This window comes from Erinaceus europaeus, chromosome 14 (assembly GCF_950295315.1).
Source record: "Erinaceus europaeus chromosome 14, mEriEur2.1, whole genome shotgun sequence".
Classification (NCBI taxonomy): Eukaryota; Metazoa; Chordata; class Mammalia; order Eulipotyphla; family Erinaceidae; genus Erinaceus; species Erinaceus europaeus.
This window is the reverse complement of record NC_080175.1, coordinates 55,500,603-55,520,898: the sequence shown is the minus strand read 5'-3', so window position 1 is coordinate 55,520,898 and position 20,296 is coordinate 55,500,603. Positions and strand designations below refer to the sequence as shown.

The following is a 20,296-nucleotide window of genomic DNA, read 5'->3' as shown; positions in this document are numbered from 1 at the left end:
GCTTGTGAGGCATCAGTCCTGCAGGTAGGGAGCATGCGCTTGAACCCAGATCCTTGCATGGGTGCTTGTGCTTGACCCCTGTTACTTTGTATAGTTTTACAAGGGCATCAATTCAAAACACAGCAGGACTTTTAGACAAGGAGGTTATGATACTTCTAACTAATAATATGACTGAGAATGACCTACTTATATGTATTCTTATGACTTTAACAATCAAAATAAAATTTTCAATTACATTTGTATTCAGAACATATTGAAACATAGTATCAAGTCTTGGTTATTGTATAATTCATATTTTTGAAGATCAGTAGTTTTGGAGAAATTGTGGAACTATTTAAACAAAAGTGGTTTAGTTTTATCAAGAACTACAACAAATTATTTAATAAAAATATGCTTAGAAAACCCAGTTTACTTTGAAAATACATATACTTGGAATTAGAGATATTGGTAACAATTTGCATTGGTAGGTGTTGGCTGAATCAGTTTATTTATGCCAGTTGATGGAGTAGTTACATATTATCTATTAAACATAACTATTTCTGTAAGATTTTTGAAAAAAATTCCCTTTTTTATGCAGGCATGGAACCCCAAGGATTTCCCAGTAGTGAGAAAAATAGATAACCAAATATATGTTATTTGTTTGAGCTTGATTTCATTTAATATCAAGTCCTTTAAAAAAATTAACCCTAGTCAGGGAATAATTGGATTCCCACAAAGATAATTAAGAGCCTAGATCCCTTTCTCCACCATCACTGGTTATTTCCATCATGATAAATCCTCTTATGGGCCTTTTCAGGACCTTGCCCTTAATTTAGAACAACAATGGTAGAAACTATCCCACTCTGTGAAGGGAGGCTGGGTCAGCCTACTTTGCCACTTGAGGAAGACTGGTCCTGAAATGAGTGCAGCCTAGAATATTTCCAGCTGTGACCATGGACTGTGAGTTCAGACTGGCAGGGACTCAGAGGTTGCATAGGCTTTTGTGCTAAATGTGAATATTTATGGGTCCTAGGCCAGATCGATGGGTTAAATAGTTGATTGTATTTATATATTTTCTTCAAGTTTGGGAGCTACTCTCTGCCCTAGTCCAGCTTTCTGTCCTTATTCTCAAACCTGACACCATCTTCCCAGACATTATGTGTGTGTGAGTGTGTGTGTGTTTGTGCTTTAGTAATTCTTTATAAGATTATATGATTCCACACAGGTTCCAGCACCAGAGTTCTGTGCTCAATCCCCCCCATTGGAGAATTCCCTATTCTTTATTTCTCTGGGAGTAATGGACCAAAATTCTTTTTTTGGTGAGAAGGTAGACATTATGGATTCTGTAATTGCTTCTAGACATGGGTGTTGGCAGGTTGATCCACAACCCCAGCCTGTTTTTATTTAATTTTTGTCTGAGCTTGGTGCCCAGACAGTATTTTTTTAAATTTCTTTACTGGGGAATTAATGTTTTACATTTGACAGTAAATACAATAGTTTGTACATGCATAACATTTCTCAGTTTTCCATATAATAATACAACCACCACTAAGTCCTCTGTCATCCTTCTTGGATCTGTATTCTCACCAACCATCCACTCCAGAGTCTTTTACTTTGGTGAAATATGCCAATTCCAGTTCAGGTTCTACTTGTGTTTTCTCTTCTGATCTTACTTTTCAACTTCTGCCTGAAAGTGAGAACATCCCATATTCGTCCTTCTGTTTCTGACTTATTTCACTTAACATGAATTTTTCAAGATTGGCTGAAAAAGGTGAAGTCACCATTTTTTATAGCTGAGTAGTATTCCATTGTGCATATATACCACAACTTGCTCAGCCACTCATCTGTTGTTGGACACCTGGGTTGCTTCCAGGTTTTGGCTACTACAAATTGTGCTGTCAAGAACGTATGTATACACAGATCTTTTTGTATGGATGTGTTGTGTTCCTTAGGATATATCCCCAGGAGAGGAATTGCAGGATCATAGGGTAGGTCCATTTCTAGCCTTCTGAGAGTTCTCCAGACTGTTCTCCACAGAGGTTGGACCATTTGACTTTCCCACCAGCAGTGTAGAAGGATTCCTTTGACCCCACACCCTCTCCAGCATTTGCTGCTGTAACCTTTTCTGATGTATGACATTCTCACAGGAGTGAAGTGGTATCTCATTGTTGTCATTATTTGCATTTCTCTGACAAATAGGGACTTGGAACATTTTTTCATGTGTTTCTTGGCCTTTGGGATCTCTTCTGTAGTGAATATTCTGTCCATGTCCTCCCCCATTTTTGGATGGGGTTATTTGTTGTCTTGTTGTTGAGTCTGGCAAGCTCTTTATATATGTTGGTTATTAAACTCTTATCTGATGTATGGCATGTAAAGATCTTCTCCCATTCTGTGAGGGGTCTCTTGGTTTGGGTAGTGGTTTCTTTTGCTGTGAAGAAGCTTTTTAATTTGATGTAGTCCCATAGTTTTATACTTGCCTTAGTCTTCCTTGTAATTGTATTTGTTTCATTGAAAATGTCTTTAAAATTTATGCAGAAAAAAGTTCTGCCAATATTTTCCTCTAAGTATCTGATAGTTTCTGGTCTAACATCCAAGTCCTTGATCCACTTGGAATTTACTTCTGTGTTTGGTGAAATATAGTGGTTCAGTTTCATTCTTCTGCATATTTCAACCCATTTTTTCCAACACCACTTGTTGAGGAGACTCTGCTTTCCCCATTTAATAGACCCAGACAATATTTTCAAACCACCTCTATGTTAGCTATCCAGATTAAGCGAAACTTGCTGAAGTCATAGACCCCTGGAACATACCTAAAATAGACTTCCCAGCTTCTTCCCATCCCAAGATCCCTATTCTCATTTGCTCTATTTCTACTTTTTGTTCTTATTTATTAAACATTTCTTCCTGCTTTATATCTTACTGCCTTTCCGCCACCAAGTTGCAGATGCTACTATAATTCCATCCTTACTTCTCAGGGTAGACAACCTCACCAATGTGTCATGGAGTCTCACCTCTCCAAAACCCTATTCCACTAAGGGAAGACAGAAACAGGCTGGTATTATAGATCACCTACCAATGTCCATGTCCTATGGAGAAGCAATTACAGAAACCAGAACTCTCATCTTCTGCACCTCATAAAGAATTTTGTTCACACTCCCAGAGAGTGAGACATGTTAGGGGAAGATGACCAGAGGGCTCTGAACTACAATTCCATCAAGACTTGGAGAAAGAAGAGGAATAAAAGAAGGATATTTGGAAATAGCAATAGGCATAGGAGTGACTTAGGAAGGAAGAGAAGGCAGGACCATAGGAAAAAATGGGCAAATATATATCAATATAGATAGTTATAGAAATAATAGCCAACCTGTATCTGAGATCTTGGGAAGACTTCCAGTGGAGGGAATGGGGACACAGAGCTCTGGTGATGGGAAGCATGTGGAATTATACCCCTATTTCTCATAATTTTGTAAATCACTATTAAGTCACTAATAAAAATATTTGTTCATTATTTTTAATTTAATAGGGCAGAGAGAAATTGAGAGGGGAGGGGAGATAGAGAGGAAGGAGAGACAACTGAAGCTCTGCTTTACTGCTTGTAATCTTCCCCCTTGCGTATAGGGATCAGGGGCTTGAACCCAGGTTCTTGGGCATGGTAATGTGTGTGTGCTAAACTGGGTGCACCAGTACCCAGCCCCACTATAACAAGGTTTTGATTTCACCAGATATTGTACAAGTCCACAACCATGTGACTGTGTCACTTTCCCTCTAGGTGTTGAGACTCTGGGATATTCAACACCAGCTGCCCATCCAGAGGATAGCTTGTTCTTTCCCTAGAAGCCAGGACTTCCGGTGCCTCTTTCACTTTGATGAGGCCCACGGCCGGCTGTTCATCTCCTTTAATCACCAGCTGGCATTGTTGGCCATGAAGCGGGAAGGTAGTACAAGGGTGAGGAGCCACCAGCAAGCTGTCACCTGTGTCCTGTACAATTCAGTCCTGAAACAGGTAAGGATGTTTCTCAGTCCCTTTGCCCACACAGGACCTTCAGGCAGTTACAGGAAAACTGAAGGTAAACTGAGTAAAAGAAATATACATAAGAAATGTTGGGGGAGTGGTAATGGTGGCACAATAGCTCCTTTGGATAATGTGCTGCTTTGCCATGTGTGTGACACAGGTTCAAGCCTGGCCATCACTACACTGAAAGAAGCTTCAGTACTGTGGTCTCTCTCTCTCTCTTTCTCTTTTTAAAAAATATTTTATTTACTTATTCATGAAGATAGAAGGAGAGAGAGAAAGAACCAGACATCACTCTGGTAAATGTGCTACCGGGGACTGAACTCTGGATCTCATGTTTGAGAATCCAGTGCCTTATCCTTATGCGGCACCTCCCGGACCCACTCTCTCTCTTTTTCTATCTCTTCTCTTTTTGTTTCTGAACAAACAAACAAAAAATAATGGTTGAACGTTCTGAGTGGTGGTGTACCTCTCATTTTCTTTCACACTCTATCAACATCTATCATCTATCTTATTATCTGTATATTATCTATCATTTGTATATCTATCATCTATTCATCTATCTATCTATCTATCTATCTATCTATCTATCTATCTATCTATCATCTATCTATCTATCTCAGACCATCATTCATCTCTGGCTAGTGATGGTGTAGGGGATTGAACCTGGGATTTTGAGTCTCAGGCATGAGAATCACTTTGCATAACCAAGTGCTATGTCCCTAGGCCCTACCTGGTTCTCTGTTATGCACCATTGCTTGGCATCCTGGTGAGAAATTCTGAAATATGCATGGAATGTAATTAGCAGAGGTCTATTTTCACCAGTCTCTCTCTCTCTCTCTCTCTCTCTCACTTTCTCCCTCCCTTTCTATCTCCCTCTCTCTTTATGTCCACTGCAGTGGCTCAGCAGCAGCCTTCCAGAATGGCCTAATAAAATGATTTAGAATGATGGTATGCGGCACGGGTGCTATTTGTCTCTTCACTTCCATTGTAATGATGGGGCTCTGTGGCCACTGAAGGGGGAATGCCATTGGCATGCAGATGAGGCCATATTCCCAGAACAGAAGTGGATGCAGAACAGGGCAGGTGGAATAGGCCAGGGGCGCAGTAAGGGGAGCTCCAGAGGGCACCATTGCATCAGTGATCACCTCTAATCAGGCTGGACCAGCACAGTAGAAACCCGGCAGACATCCCTCATTTAGCTTGTGACCATTTTTTCTTTTTTCTTTTCTTTTCTTTTTTTTTTTTTTTAATATTGAATAGGACAGAGGGAAAAGGAGAGAGAAGGGGGAGACAGAAAGGGAGAGACAGAGAGACACCTGCAGCCTTGCCTCACTGCTTGTGAAAATCCTCTTTGAAAGTGGGGAACCAGAGACTTGAACTCCAGTCCTTGTGCCTGGTAATGTGTACACCGCAGCCCTTATGCACAGCTTGTGGCCAATTAAATGATCACTCCAACCCTTGCCTCTTACCTCCTGTAGCAGATTCTGCCAGCTGCATATTGTGTGCTAGGGGTAGAGAGCTGTTCTCAATAATGAGCAGGGCACTATGTCACTGCTGCCAACAGCTCTGCTTCCTGTCTATTCTCAAATCAGTCTCCTTTCCAAAACACCCAGGTTCACTTTCCATTTGTTGAAAACATATATAAATACTTGCACTTCATGAAGGCAATCAGTTAATCCCACTCCCAGGTGCCCACATTTTGCTAATTGAGTTTTAAAATGTCATAAAAAAAAAGGAGAATGAAAGAGAAAGAGAGAGAGAGAAGGAGAGAGAGAGAGAGAAAGAGAGAGAGAGAGAGAGGGGTGCTAGCTTTGTGGGTAGATATAGAGTTCCTCTCTTGCCTGGCTTTCAATTGAGCAATAGTCCTCAAGGAATTTAGGAAATGGGACTCAGACAAGAAATGGAATCTTGCATTAGTAACACGGAATTAAAGCCAACAGAACACACATAGGTGCACATTATCACTGGACAGAACAAGCTCATATTTTAGGAGATGTAGGAAGTATCATGTTGGGTTGGAGAGTGTGTCTTTGAATACTTTGCTGAGAAACAATTTACAGATTATTATGCGGCTGGTGAAATAGCTCACTTGGATGGTGTGCTGCTTTGGCATGTTCAAGCCTCCCCCACCCCAACACTGAAGGAAGCTTCAGTGCTGCGATCTCTTTCATTCTCTTTGCCTCTATTAAAACAATTAATAGATATGTAAAGCCCATAGAGCTGTGTATCATATACGTAGTGCTTCCAAATGGTAGACTGTTATAAAGAAACATTTTTCTTTTTTTTATTAGTGGTTTAATATTGATTTACAAAATTATAAGACAACAAGGGTCCTCACCTTTCCCACCACCTGAGTTCTGTGTCCCCATTATCTTCATTGGAAACTGTACTAGTCCTCCCAAGATCACAGATATGGGTTGACTATTCTATATAGTTATCTATGTTTATATGTATATATGTATATATTTCCTTTGGCCCTGCTTTCTATTCCTTTTTTTTTTTTTTAACCTCTCCAGTGTTATCATGGGAGCTCAGTGCTGGCATTACAAATCCACTGCTTCTGGAGGCCATTTCTACATTTTTTATTGTATAGGACAGAGGGAAACTGAGAGGTGGGGGGAATATAAAGGGGAGAGAAAGACACCTGCATACCTGCTTCATTGCTTGTGAGGTGACTCCCTTGTATGTGGGGACTGGGGAGCTCAAACAGGATCCTTGAGCCTGTCCTTGCGCTTCCTACAATGTGTTAACCCCGTGTGCTACTGGCCAGCCTACTTCGATTCCTTTCTAGGTCATTCCTATACCTATGCTACTTCTGAGTGTCCTTCCTTTCTTTCCTCTTCTATTTCAGGGTCCTGGGAGAATTGAATTTCAGAGCCCTCTGGTCATCTTCCCCTGTTATTTTTCCTCCATTTGGAGTATGTTCCAACTTGTTCTGCCACTAGATGGGAGGGCAGGCTTTGCTGAGGTGGGGGGTGGGGGGAAGTGCGGTTCTTTTTTCAAAGTCTTGCTCTTGCTTGCATACTAGTCTAGGAAAAAAAAATGATTGTGAAGCTACAAAAGGAAGAGAAAACACAAAGTGAAACATGGACTGTGTGTGGTGTATTGCAAAGCAAAGTACTTTGGGAAGGGAGGACAGGAAGGAGGTGGAGAGGGCATTGAGATCTGGTGCATGATGTGGGGAAAGGACATAAACTGGGGGAGGCATGTATCACTGGCAAATGAGAAATTGTACTCATGTATCGACAGCTATTCTGTAAACCATTAAGCCCCCAGTAAAGTAAAAGAAAGGAAGAAAGAAGCAGTAAATCTTTGAAAAAAAGAACTGCACTTCTCCCTTCCCCCCTCAGCAAAGCTTGCCCTTCCCAGCTAGTGGCAGAACAAGTTGGAACAGGATGGAGTCCAAATGAGAAATGCACAGTTTTGAAAGACCAGAAGTAACTAAATGTCTTCCAGGCAATTCTGATAAACTGCCTTTGTATTGAGGTCTTCAGCAGAAATTTCCTAAAATAATAATATTTATTTATTTAGCCAATATATTAACATGTTATTTATTCTTCATTTTTTAAATTTTATTTTTATTAATGATTCAATATTGATTTACAAAATTATATGTCAATAGGGATATGATTCCACACCATTCCCACCACCAGAGTTCTCAATCTGTTTGCAATCCCTCCATTGCAAACAATCTCAGTTCTCCCAAAGGTGCAGATATGGGTTAACTGTCATCACTACAACTATCTAGATTTGTGCATAATTGCCCCTTTTTCTTCTAGGTACAGTCCTCTATTCCCCTCCAAGCCACTCATGATCCTATTACTATATCCAGATGTTCCTCCCAGAGAATAGATAGCATAATGGTTGTGCAAAGAGACTCTCATGCCTGAGGCCCCAAGGCCCCAGGTTCAACCCCCTGTACCACCATAAGGCAGAGCTGAACAGTGCTCTGGTAAATAAATAAATGACAAAAACAAATGTTCTTTCCTTTTTCCTCTTGTCTCTTTGGGTCCTGATGGAGCTGGAGTTCATAGCCCTCTTACGCTCTTCTTCCTATCACTTTACCCCCAGCCCCCAGAGTATGAATCAAGATAGTTTTTGGGTTGCAAAAGATATGAGTTCTGGCTTCTGTAGTTGCTTCTCTGCTGGACATGGGCATTGGCAATTTTATCCATCCCCCCAGGCTGCTTCTGTCTTTTCCTAGTGTGCTAGAGCTCTGGAGAGGCGAGGTTCCAGGACACATTGGTGAGGTTGTCTGTCCAGAGATGTCAGGATGGAATCATGGTAGCATCTTCAAGTTGGTATTTGGAAGGTGGAAAGACATACAGTGAAACAAAAAGGTTAATGAACAAGAACTAAAAATAAGGAACAGAGCAGATGAGATTAGGGACCTCAGGGTGGAAGAAAGCTAGTAAGTCCATTTTAGGCATGTTTCTAGGGACCCACAGGTATGGTAGTTTTGCTTGAGTTTGATAGCTAGCATGAAGTTGGATAAAACCATTGTTTGAGAAAATTGTGTTAAATTAGAGAAAAGGGCTAGAGTTGGATTAGGGCAGTGATAGCTCCCATTCTTGAAAGAAACTCTGTGGGTAAAGTTAACTATTCACCTCCATCGACCTGCTCCAGGGCATATATATAATTATATTTAGCACCAGAGCCTGTGTAACCTCTGAGTCCCTATTGGTCTGAGCTTGCAGCTCCTGGTCACAGTTTGGAACATTGCAGGCTGCACTCATTTCAGGACCAGTCTTCCTCAAATGGCAAGGCAGGATACCTCAGCCTCCCTTTGGAGAATGGAGCTGTCCCTATCATCAATGCATTATGGTGAAGGCAAGGTCCTGGAAGGGCCTACAAGTAGAAGGTTTATGATGATTTTCTTGATGGAAGTGACCAGTGTTGGTGCAGAGAGCGGTCCATTAGAAGTCTAGGCCCATCATGTGTGTGTGGGAATCCAAGGATTCCCTGGCTAGGACCCCAGATGATGAGGTGGTGTGGTATTGACTGGTGGGCCAGTCTCTTTCCCTTATCCAACTTTTGTAGTCATCACTTTATCTGATGACCTTAATCTTTCTCCCAGTTATTTAAGCATTGAGTGTCATTGTTGTTATACCCAACCCAACCTGTTTTCTTTGAGCTTTCCTGCTAAATTGCCATGCTAATTTGATCTAAGTTCGGAAACCTTAAATATGTATTTCTAGATGTCATCTTAACTGGAGTGAACACAATATATGATTTACCACTGTGTTTCTCATCTTCACTTTGTGGTGTCCTGTGCTTTTGTGAAAATTGTCAGTATTTCTGCTAGTTTTAAATCTAGGACACACATATTTGTAGTCAGGTTGAGTATTGAGGCATCATCAAATTTTGACCATGGTATTTACTACTTCTGTCACTGAAAGGCTCAATAAAATATTACATACTTAGCACAAGGAATTAAAATTATGCAATAAATCTATAAGGAACTAAAAATGGCTGAAACATTATCAATATGTTTGAAACATCTCTCTGCATAGAGACTACTTTACATAAATAGTATATAACCTGTCTGTAACCTACTTTCTTATTAAATAATATATTGGAACAGATTTCCTTGTTGCTAAATGTAGTTCTATATTGTTTATTTAAAAAAAAATCTCTGACTTCCAGAGGTGAGGCTACTGAGCAGGAGCAGCTGTGTTTCTCTCCTTCCCTCTCCCGGGTCAACTAGAAATACCAAAGGAGATCACCTGCGACCATAGAAGTATTAACTCTTCCATAAAGAGTTAATACCTCTACTTTTAAAAGTCTTCCAGAAGATTGAAGACACTGGAATACTCCCTTCCAGCTTCTATGAAGCCAAAATCACTCTGATACCAAAAGCAAACAGGGACACAACCAAAAAAGAAAACTACAGACCAATATCTCTGATGAACATAGATGCAAAAATATTGAACAAAATTCTAGCCAACCAGATACAGCAGTATATTAAAAAGATTGTTCATCATGACCAAGTGGGGTTTATCTCAGGGATGCAAGGTTGGTTTAATATACATAAATCAATTAATATGATTCACCACATCAAAAAAAGCAAGACCGAAAACCACATGGTCATATCAATAGATGCAAAGAAAGTCTTTGACAAAGTCCAATATCCCTTTATGATCAAAATGCTACAAAAAATGGGAATAGATAGAAAATTCATCAAGATAGTGGAGTCTATATACAGCAGACCTATAGCCAACATCATACTCAATGGTGAAAACCTGGAAGCATTTCCCCTCAGATCAGGTACTAGACAGGGCTGCCCACTATCACCATTACTATTCAACATAGTATTGGAAGTTCTTGCCATAGCAATCAGGCAGGAGCAAGGAATTAAGGAGATACAGATTGGAAGAGAAGAAGTCAAACTCTCCCTATTTACAGATGACATGATAGTATACATAGAAAAACCTAAGGAATCCAGCAAGAAGCTTTTGGAAATCATCAGGGAATACAATCATCAGGTGCCAGGCTACAAAATTAACATTCAAAAGTCAGTGGAATTCCTCTATGCAAATACTAAGTTAGAAGAAGATGAAATCCAGAAATCAATTCCTTTTACTATAGCAACAAAAACAATAAAATACCTAGGAATAAACCTAACCAAAGAAGTGGAAGACTTGTATACTGAAAATTATTGAAACTGAAAATGACACAAAGAATTGGAAAGATATTCCATGTTCATGGGTTGGAAGAATTGACATCATCAAAATGAATATACTACCCAGAGCCATATACAAATTTAATGCCATCCACATCAAGATCACAACCACATGTTTTAGGAGAATAGAACAAATGCTACAAATGGTTTTCTGGAACCAGAAAAGACCTAGAATTGCTAAAACAATTTTGAGAAGAAAGAACAGAACTGGAGTCATCATACATCACACATCTCAGATTTTATTGTAGGGCCATTGTAATAAAAACTTCTTGGTACTGGAACATGAATAGACACACTGACCAGTGGAATAATCAATAAAAAGTCTTCTGGAACTAACTGGCAGTTACAGAAAGATTGCAGAATAAAAAGTTAATGCATAAAAGTCTATTGGTTTCTCATATAGCAGCAGTAAACAAGTGGAATTTGAAGTGAAAACCACAATGTCATTTACATTAGCATCAACAGAAATTAGGTATTGAGGCATAAATGGAACAAAAATATGCAATGTGCATATGAGGGCAATTATAAAACCCTGACAGAGAAAATTAAAGAAGTAAATAAATGGAGAGATAGTTGTGCATAAATAGGAAGATTCAATGTTGTCAAATGTTCAGCACTTCTCAATTTACTCTCTAGCTTCCATGCAATACAAATCAAAATCTGATTATTTCAGATCTTTTATGTGAAAATCACAGCATCTGTTAATAAAGGCATTTTCAGTCTTTCTGTCACATCAGGATACCTTTTATTTCTTTTACTGGTCTGTGGCACTTGATTTTCCAGTATGATGTTGAAAGAGAGTGTTTTAATTTTCATTTAAAATATTTAAACACCTCTCTTGCCATTTCTTATGTGACCCAAAGAATATTTAGAAGAGTGTTGCTTAACCTCCAAGTTATTGTGTATTTTCCAGTGATCTTTCTGTTACTAAGTTTGCGTTGAACTTCACTGTTGCCTGAGACCAGGCAAGATGTGATTTCTCTTATATTAAGTATACTAAGATACATTTTATGACACCGGATGTGGTATTTCTTGGTGAATGTTTTATGTGAATTAAGGAGAAAGTGTATCCTGATACTGTCAGATGAAGTAGTCCATTGCCAGTGTTGTCAAGTTCCACTATGTCATTACTAATTTTGTTCTTTTTGGTTCTGTTCCTGTTTTGAAAGCTATTGAAATCTTCATTTGTAATACTGGAGTCCTGTATCTTTCTTTTTATTTTTTTAAATTATCTTTATTTACTGGGTAGAGACTGTCAGAAACTTGAGAAGAAAGGGGGAGATAGAGAGGAAGAGAGCCAGAGAGACTCCTGTAGCACTGCCTCACCACTTGCAAAGCCTTCCTTCCCCCTGCAGGTAGTGACTGGGCTTCTGAGCCAGGGTCCTTGTGCCTTATAACATGTGTGCTCAACCAGCTGTACCACCACTTGGCCCTAAGTCCTGTATTTCTCCTTGTAGTGCTACCAGATTTGCCTTGAGTAGTTTAGGGTAGTTGACAGACACACACTTGAAGAATTTTAATGTTTTCTTGGAAAATCAACCTCTGATCTTTATATAATGTCTTTCTTTATCTCTAATAACTTTCCATGACTTAAAATCAGTTCTTTCTGAAATGAATATGACAATGATTTCTTTTTAAATTAAAAAAAAAATTTTTTATTCCCTTTTTTTGCCCTTGTTGTAGTTCTTACTGTTGGTCATTGTTGGATAGGACAGAGAGAAATGGAGAGAGGAGGTGAAGACAGAGAGGAGGAGAGAAAGACAGACACCTGCAGACTTGCTTCACCTCCTGTGAAGCGACTCCCCTGCAGGTGGGGAGCCGGGGGCTCGAACAGGGATCCTTACTCTGGTCTTTATGCTTTGTGCCATGTGCACTTAACCTGCTGCGCTACCTTCCAACTCCCAATGCTTTTTTTTCTTTTGACTAATGTTGACATATTATACATTTCTGTATTTTCTTTTAACTTGTATGTGTTATAATTGAAGTGAAGCTTTCCTTGTAAACAACTTATACTTGAGTCTTGCTTTTTGCTCTAGTCTATCTGTTTGTCTTTGATTCGTGCATGTAGACCATTGACATTCAGAAAGATTATTTACATAGTTGAATTAATGTTTACCGTATTGTTACTGTTTTTGATTTGATACTCATGTTCTTATTTTTTTGCTACGCTCTTTTTTTTTTATCTTTGGTAGTTTGAACATTTTATGTGATTCCATTTTCCATTTTCTCTTCTACCTAAGCATATTGATGATATTTTTTATTCTCGTTCCTTAGGACTTGAAATTTATCACTAACCCAAATTCATTTTCAAATAACACTGTATTGCTTCATAGGTGGTTTAACTAACTTACAATAACTAAATAATCTACTTTCTCTCATCCTTTGTGTCACTGATACATTAACTTCACTTATATAAACATATACATCTGATATATATGTAATATGTATGCATAAACATACATATTTTAATATATTATTATTTTTAAAAAAGAAAAATGTTTAGTAGATTACTTAAGAATAAGAAAAAAATTACTTTCACTTATTCCTGCTTCCATTATCTTTTCTTTACATAGATATGATTCTCTGACACAATCATTTTCTTCTCTTTAAAGAACTCCTTTCAGGGCTGAATGGTGGCACACCCAGTAGAACATATATTTTACCGTGTGTAAGGACCCAAGTTCAAACCCTCCATCTCTACCTGCTGGGGGGAAAGTTTCATGAATGGTGAAGCAGGGCTGCAGATGTCTCCTTGTCTCTCTCTATCTCCCTCTCTATCTGCTCCTTTCCACTCAATTTCTCTCTGTCTCTACCAAATAAATAGGTCAAAAGTTAACAAAGAAACTCTCTTGAACATGTTGTATACAAATTCTGATTACAAATTCTCTCAGATTGTCTGAAAAAGTATCTCCTATTTTGAATATAAACTTCATGAGCTATGTAATTCTAGGCTGGTGTTTTTTTTTTGTTTTAAATATTTTACACTTTTTTTCTTGATTACATGTTTTCTGAGAAGTCAGATGTGATTAGTATCTTTGTGGGTAAGGTATCTTCTTCCTTTATCCTAATTCAAGATGCTTCCTTTATTGTGTGGGTTTCAGTCATTTGGATGTGATATTCTCTTTTTTAATATTTATTTATTTATTTATTCCCTTTTGTTGCCCTTGTTGTTTTTTATTGTTGTAGTTATTATTGTTGTTGTTCTTGATGTCATCATTGTTGGATAGGACAGAGAGAAATGGAGAGAGAAGGAGAAGACAGAGAGGGGGAGAGAAAGATAGATACCTTCAGACCTGCTTCATCGCTTGTGAAGTGACTCACCTGCAGGTGGGGAGCTGGGGGCTCAAACTGGGATCCTTATGCTTTGTGCCACGTGTGCTTAACCGCTGAGCTACCTCCTGACTCCCTGAACGTGATATTCTTAGGCGTTTTTATTTTTAATTTACCTGCTAGGTGCTAAGTGAAGCTCTTGAAATTGTGGTTTGGTGTCCGACATTACTTGAGGGTACCTTCTTAGTTAGTATGGCTTTTAGTGTGCTTTGTAATATTTTTCTTGTTAACTATGTTCTACTGGGTAAAGGAAAATGAGTCTTTAGTAATATGAGGGTGAGGTCCAAGAGAAAGGAAGTATTTTGTGATTTCAGAGTGTGATAACCTCATTCCCATCATGGTGAGGGCTACACTTCTGGTGTATAGGCTTCACACATTGGCTGCTTCCTGCCTTATGTGTAACTAGAGGGCTAGACCCAGCTGGAGTTGGGCAGTTCTGTTACCTTAGGTCAACTAGCCTCTGCTAAATCCCCAGGAGACTAGACTTTAATTATTTTCTCCTGAGAGGATATAACTCTCCTCTATAAAATAAGAATGGTAAATATTTCCCTTGTAGATATTTTAAAGATAAAAATAAAGAAAATATACACACACTGAGAGAGAGAGACCATATGTAAGGACACTGAAAAGGTAGACAATTTTGTTCCCCTTCTAACTTCATTATCATTTATTAAGGGAACATTGGTTTACATGATTGTTGTTGTCAAGAGGATATATTCCCCCCAGGTGGGTGTCTATTCCCTTTGGCCTTAAGGGCAGACAGTTTTTGCTATTGTATCCACACTGGCTTCATTCTGTGTGCTTCACTATGGAAGTTTAACAGACTCCAAAAATGGATTCCAAGTAGGAGTTGTAAATGAATCTAGGAAAGGGGGATAACCTTTTTTTTTTTTAAAAAAAAATTATTGGAGGGATTAATGGTTTACAGTCAACAGTAAATACAGTAGTTGGTCCATGTGTAGCATTTTTCAGTTTTCCACAAAACACTCTAACCCCCCATCTAGATCCTCCTCCACTATCTTGTTGCAGGACCTGAACACTCCCTTATTCCCTGAGTCCTTCACTTTGGTGCAATAGAGGATAGCTTTTGTTGTTGTTGTAGGGATGCTGAGATATTATTATACTCTTCCCTTTGCCTCTTTCTGAGACGCAACTCCTAGAGAGCTGATAAGAAAATGGAGATGAAGTGACTAACCTGGAAGCAAAAGCATCACTGACTAGACATTAAAAGTATCAGCAGCAGAGAACTTGGATGCCTGGACTCTTAATAATCGGTCACATCTGCTGCTGTGATTCTGATGCCTTTCTGCTCAAAGCTAGGGCTGACCATGTACTTACAAGACAACAACAACAAAAATGCCTTGTTTTGTCAGAATGGCAATTTTGACAGTGGGGGACACTGAGACAGTTTTATATCTTCTCCTAGAGTCTGTGACAGTTTCAGATGAGAAATTCAAGAAGACCTGCCTGACCCTAAATAATTATGAACTTGGGTGTGTAACATGGAATCAGCATTGCTTAGAGCAGGAACTAGCTGGTGACGCCTGTTTGCACTGGAGTGTAGCCATCAGGACAGCACCATTTTTTCTCTGCAAACTGCCACTATCTTTGCAAGCTCAGTTCGTGCCCAACAAGAGGCATTCAAGAGTAAGCACAAAGCATAAAGGAATTTGGCAGCAACCTGTGGCATGTACATGAGATGCCAATATTTGTGCCTTGCCTTTATTATGGACAAAATCAACTTGTTAAAACTAAAGCCCTAGGGTTGAGGCAATGAAACACCCAGTAGAATACACACATTGACATGCATGAGGACCCAGGTTTAAACCTGTGGAGGGAGGGGGACTTTAAGAGTGGTGCAGCAGAGTTGCAGGTGTCTCTTTCTCCTTCTCTCCACCCCCATTTATCTTTGACTATAAAAAAAGAAGAGAGCTATGTGGTGGTGCATCTGGTTAAGGGCACAAACTAAAGTTCAAGTTCCTGGTCCCCACCTGCAGGGGGAAAACTTCACAAGAGGTGAAGCATGGTTGCAGGTATCTCTCTGTCTCTTTTCCTCTCTATATCCCCCTCCCTTCTCAATTTATCTCTGTCTCCATCCAATAATAAATAAGATAAAAAGAACAGTAAAAATAAATAAAAGAAATGGGAAAAGAAAAAGTAAAGTCTCCTAAATAAAAGTAATTTTAAAAGATAAAGTGTCTTGAGAGGTGACACAGTGGATAAGGTTAAGATACTCAAGATGGGGCAGGGGGTAGATAATAATGGTTATGCAAAAAGACTCTCTCATGTCTGAGGCTCCAAAATCCCAGATTCAATCCCCCACACCACTGTAAGTCAGAGCTGAGCAGTGCTGTGGTTTAAAAAAAAAAAGGAGAATACAGATACTCAAGATAAGGTTCTCAGTGGAGTCACTGGTGCTGCACTTGTCAGAGTGGTCTTTGCCCTTTCACTTGTAAAATCAATACAGAAAATAAACCTTAAGAATGGTAGCACCTTCCTGTAGCTGCATCTGTCAAGTGGTGTTGGCTCTAGGTCTCCACAGCACTTTGATAGAAAGGGAGAGAGGGGGTCAGGCAGTGGTGCACCTGGTTAAGCGCACATAGTACTAAGTGCAAAGACCTGCACAAGGATCTGGGCTTGAGGCCCTGGATCCCCACCTGCAGGGGGAAGCTTTATAAGCAGTGAAGCATGTCTGCAGGTATCTTTCTCTCTCCTCTATTTCCCCTTCCTCTCTCAATTTGTAGTGCTGGCATCAAGCCCCAACAATAACCCTAATGGCAATAAAGAGAGAGAGAGAGAAGAGAAGGAGAAAAAGAGAGATAGAGAGACATAGAGAGAGAGAGAGAGAACTGCAGCCTTGCTTCACTATTTGTGAAGTTCCATCCCTTGGAGGTGGGGTCTAGGGGCTTGAAACTGGGTTCTTTCACATGGTAGCATATATGCTCTACCTGTTGCACCACTACCTGGCTCCATTGTTTGGTTAAATTAAGTCCATCTCTCTTCTGGCATCTGGTTGCTTCTTTTTTTTTTTAATATTTATTTATTTTCCACTTTGTTGCCCTTGTTGTTTAACATTGTTGTGGTTATTGATGTCATTGTTGCTGGATAGGACAGAGAGAAATGGAGAGAGGAGGGGAAGACAGAGAGGGGGAGAGAAAGATAGACATCTGCAGACCTGCTTCACCGCCTGTGAAATGACTCTCCTGCAGGTGGGCAGCCCGGGGCTCGAACCAGGATCCTTAGGCCGGTCCTTGTGCTTTGAACCATGTGCGCTTAACCCACTGGTTTGTCATTATCTTGAAGCACATATGCAGATTCCTACTTAACCTTTCTGGGTTCACTTTCCTGAAAAATGATGAAGATAGGAGCTGACAGCATGAACGCTGTAGTTATAGGGCCAGGTGGTGGTTCACTCAGTAGAGAGCACACATTCAAGCCTGAGTTCAAGCCCTCATTCCCCACCTACATCCCGGGAGGAGGGGGATTTCACTAGCAGTGGAGCAGTGCTGCAGGTATATGTCTTTTTTACTTTTCTCCATTTGTCCCTTTCTCTTTGTCTACATGGTAAAAGGGAGAAAAAATAGTGATGACCATGAGCTATGGAGATGCCATGCAGCCACTGAGCCTCAGCTGTAACCCTGTGGCAACAAGACAAAATAAAATTGAATGATAGTTCTAACAATTTTGATGAAATGAGCTTTTACTGATACTTCTTTTCTGAATACTAAGCGAAAGTTTATAGTTAACAGTGTGTTATTATATAACAAATATTATCAGGAACCCATGTCTAATAAAATCAAGCTTTCTCATGCAAAAGTTGTGTGCACATATTGTCTGAAAGAATCTAGACCTCTAGATGCTGAGCTAAGTGGTGGGTCAAGGGAGGAAGTAGACTCCTCTCTCTGATGATACAAAGAATGAATCCTGACTTTGTCACCTGAGTCCTAGCCTGGAAATTAAAATGCCAGGTCTCTTGACAATGAGAAATAAAAGCCAAGACAAAAATATCTCCATCTTCTAGGAGATCTCAGAAGTGGAGATGGCTTATTGGAATAAAGGTGGTGGATTCTAGGACTTTAGCTTGACTTCATGCTGTTTTCTTGTAGGTGATCAGCTCTGATGTGGGATCCACAGTCTCCTTCTGGATGGTGGACACCGGGCAGAAAATCAAACAGTTTACTGGTTGCCATAGCAATGCAGAAATCAGCACAATGGCCCTTGATGAAAAGGAGAGCAGGCTTTTGACTGGCAGCACAGATGGGACTGTGAAGGTGCAAACTCTCAATGCTTTTCTATCCAGATCTTAGAGATAGTGCTGGGTAGAGAGATACAGCTAGAGCTATGCTGGGTTTTGCCTTTTGGGCCTTGAAAGAGGAGTTACAGGAAGCACTAAGTAGCATGAACCAGCTAAGAACAGTGCTGTTAGAAAAAAAAAACCTCAGTGGGAAAATGAATGCAAGTTTTCTTTTATGAATTTGTCCTCATATAAAAAAATTCACTTGACTTATTTATTTTCATAAGCCTTGTCCAATATTTTGTATAAAAGATAAGTTTGGGGGCTAAGGGGCCCGAATAATTTTTATGATATTTGACTATGGTCCTTTCTTTCCTTCTTTCTTTCTTTCTTTCTTTCTTTCTTTCTTTCTTTCTTTCTTTCTTTCTTACTTACTTTTTTCTTTCTTTCCTTTCTTTCTCCCTTCCTTCACTTTTTTCTTTCTCTATTTCCATCTTCCCTTCCTTTCTTCCTTCCTCTCTCCCTCCCTTCTTTCTTCTGTTTATAAAATGAAAAATCAGTGCAACTAAGTAAACTTTTAAATGGCATAAATATTGGATGGGTGGGAAGCACACTCTGAGTCCTGCTCCCCACCTGCAGGGGGAGGTTTCAGGAGCAGTGAAGCAGGGCTGCAGGTGTCACTCTCTCCCTCTTTATCTTCCCCCTCCCTTCTCAATTTCTTTCTGTCATATCAAAGAAAAGAAATTAAAAAATGGCATAAAGGTAAGATATTCAGAAATGGATATTTTTAATTAGTGATTTAATAATGATCGACAAGACTGTTGAATAAGGGGTACAATTCCATACAGTTCCCACCATCAGAGTTTCACATCTCACCCCCTCCATTGGAAGTTTCCTCTGGGAATACGGTCCAAAGATCTTTATGGGAGCAGATGGTGGGAGGTCTGACTTCTGTAATAGCTTCTCTGCTGGACATGGGTATTGATAGCTCGATCCATACCCCTAACCTGTTTCTATATTTCCCTAGTGGGGTAAGGCTCTGGGGAGGTGAGACCATACTGGTAAGGTCATCTGCCCAGAGAAGTCAGGTTGGTGTGATGGTAGCAGCTGCAACTTGGTGGCTGAAAAGCATTAAGATATAAAGCAGAACAAATTGTTTAATAATCAGGAAACTAAAGGTAACAATAGAGCAGATGAGATTTGGGGCCTTAATATTGGAAAGAGCTAGGAAGTCTACTCTAGGTATATTCCAAGGGGCACATGACTTTACTCACTTTTGTCTGAGTTGGACAGCTAACATACAGGTGGGCTGTACGTATTGTCTAGGAAGATGGTGTCAGAGTTGGGAATATTACGAGAAAGCTGAATCAGGGGTAGAGAGAAACTGCCAAATAAGGGAATAGTATATAAATAGTCTTAACTGTAAACCCCATCAATCTGACCTAGAGCCCATGTCTGTTCATATTTAGCACTGGAGCCTGTATAACCTCTGCATCCCTGTCAGTCTGAGCTCATATTCCATGGTCACAGCTAGGGATATTCTAGGCTGCACTCAAGGAATGGATATTTTTTTAAATTTGCACTTTTTTGTGCAGTCAGGTGAGATTGTGAACATAGCAGGAAGAAGAATCATAACCTTATTATTTATGTATTTCATTTTTGGGGGGCCACCATAATTATTGCTGGGACTTGTTGCACACACGACTCCACAAGCCTGTTGGCCTTTTTTTTTTCCTTTTGTGTGTGATAGAGTGTTGTAACTGAAACTTAAAAGGGGCTTTGGGCTATGGTACATAAAAGGATTCACAGCGGGGAGCTGAGGTTGGGTTTAAACAATTCAAGGTTTATTTAGGGTGATACTGTATCTAATAATATCTAGGTACTGTAAGTAAGCAATTATCAGCTGGGATTAAGAACATGCTAGTCCAGAAAGTTTGAGAGTGAGTTACCAGGAGTTCAGTCCCAGTTTTCATAGTTGCAGTCACCAGCAAGTCTACAGGGTCCTGGGAAGCCTTAGGTGGGATCACTGTGTCCCACAGAAAGCACTAGGAAATCA

General features: G+C 39.7%; 1 protein-coding gene across 2 annotated transcripts in view; it reads left to right on the top strand.

Moving 5' to 3' along the window:
• WDR49 (WD repeat domain 49) overlaps window positions 1-20,296 on the top strand; it is a 250,745-nt gene that overhangs the window by 103,321 nt on the left and 127,128 nt on the right. For both annotated transcript variants that reach the window (XM_060171907.1, XM_060171906.1), the window contains exons 7-8: window positions 3,749-3,982; window positions 18,113-18,277. In XM_060171907.1, coding sequence (XP_060027890.1) covers window positions 3,749-3,982; window positions 18,113-18,277 — 399 coding nt within the window. The remainder of the gene's footprint in view (window positions 1-3,748; window positions 3,983-18,112; window positions 18,278-20,296) is intronic.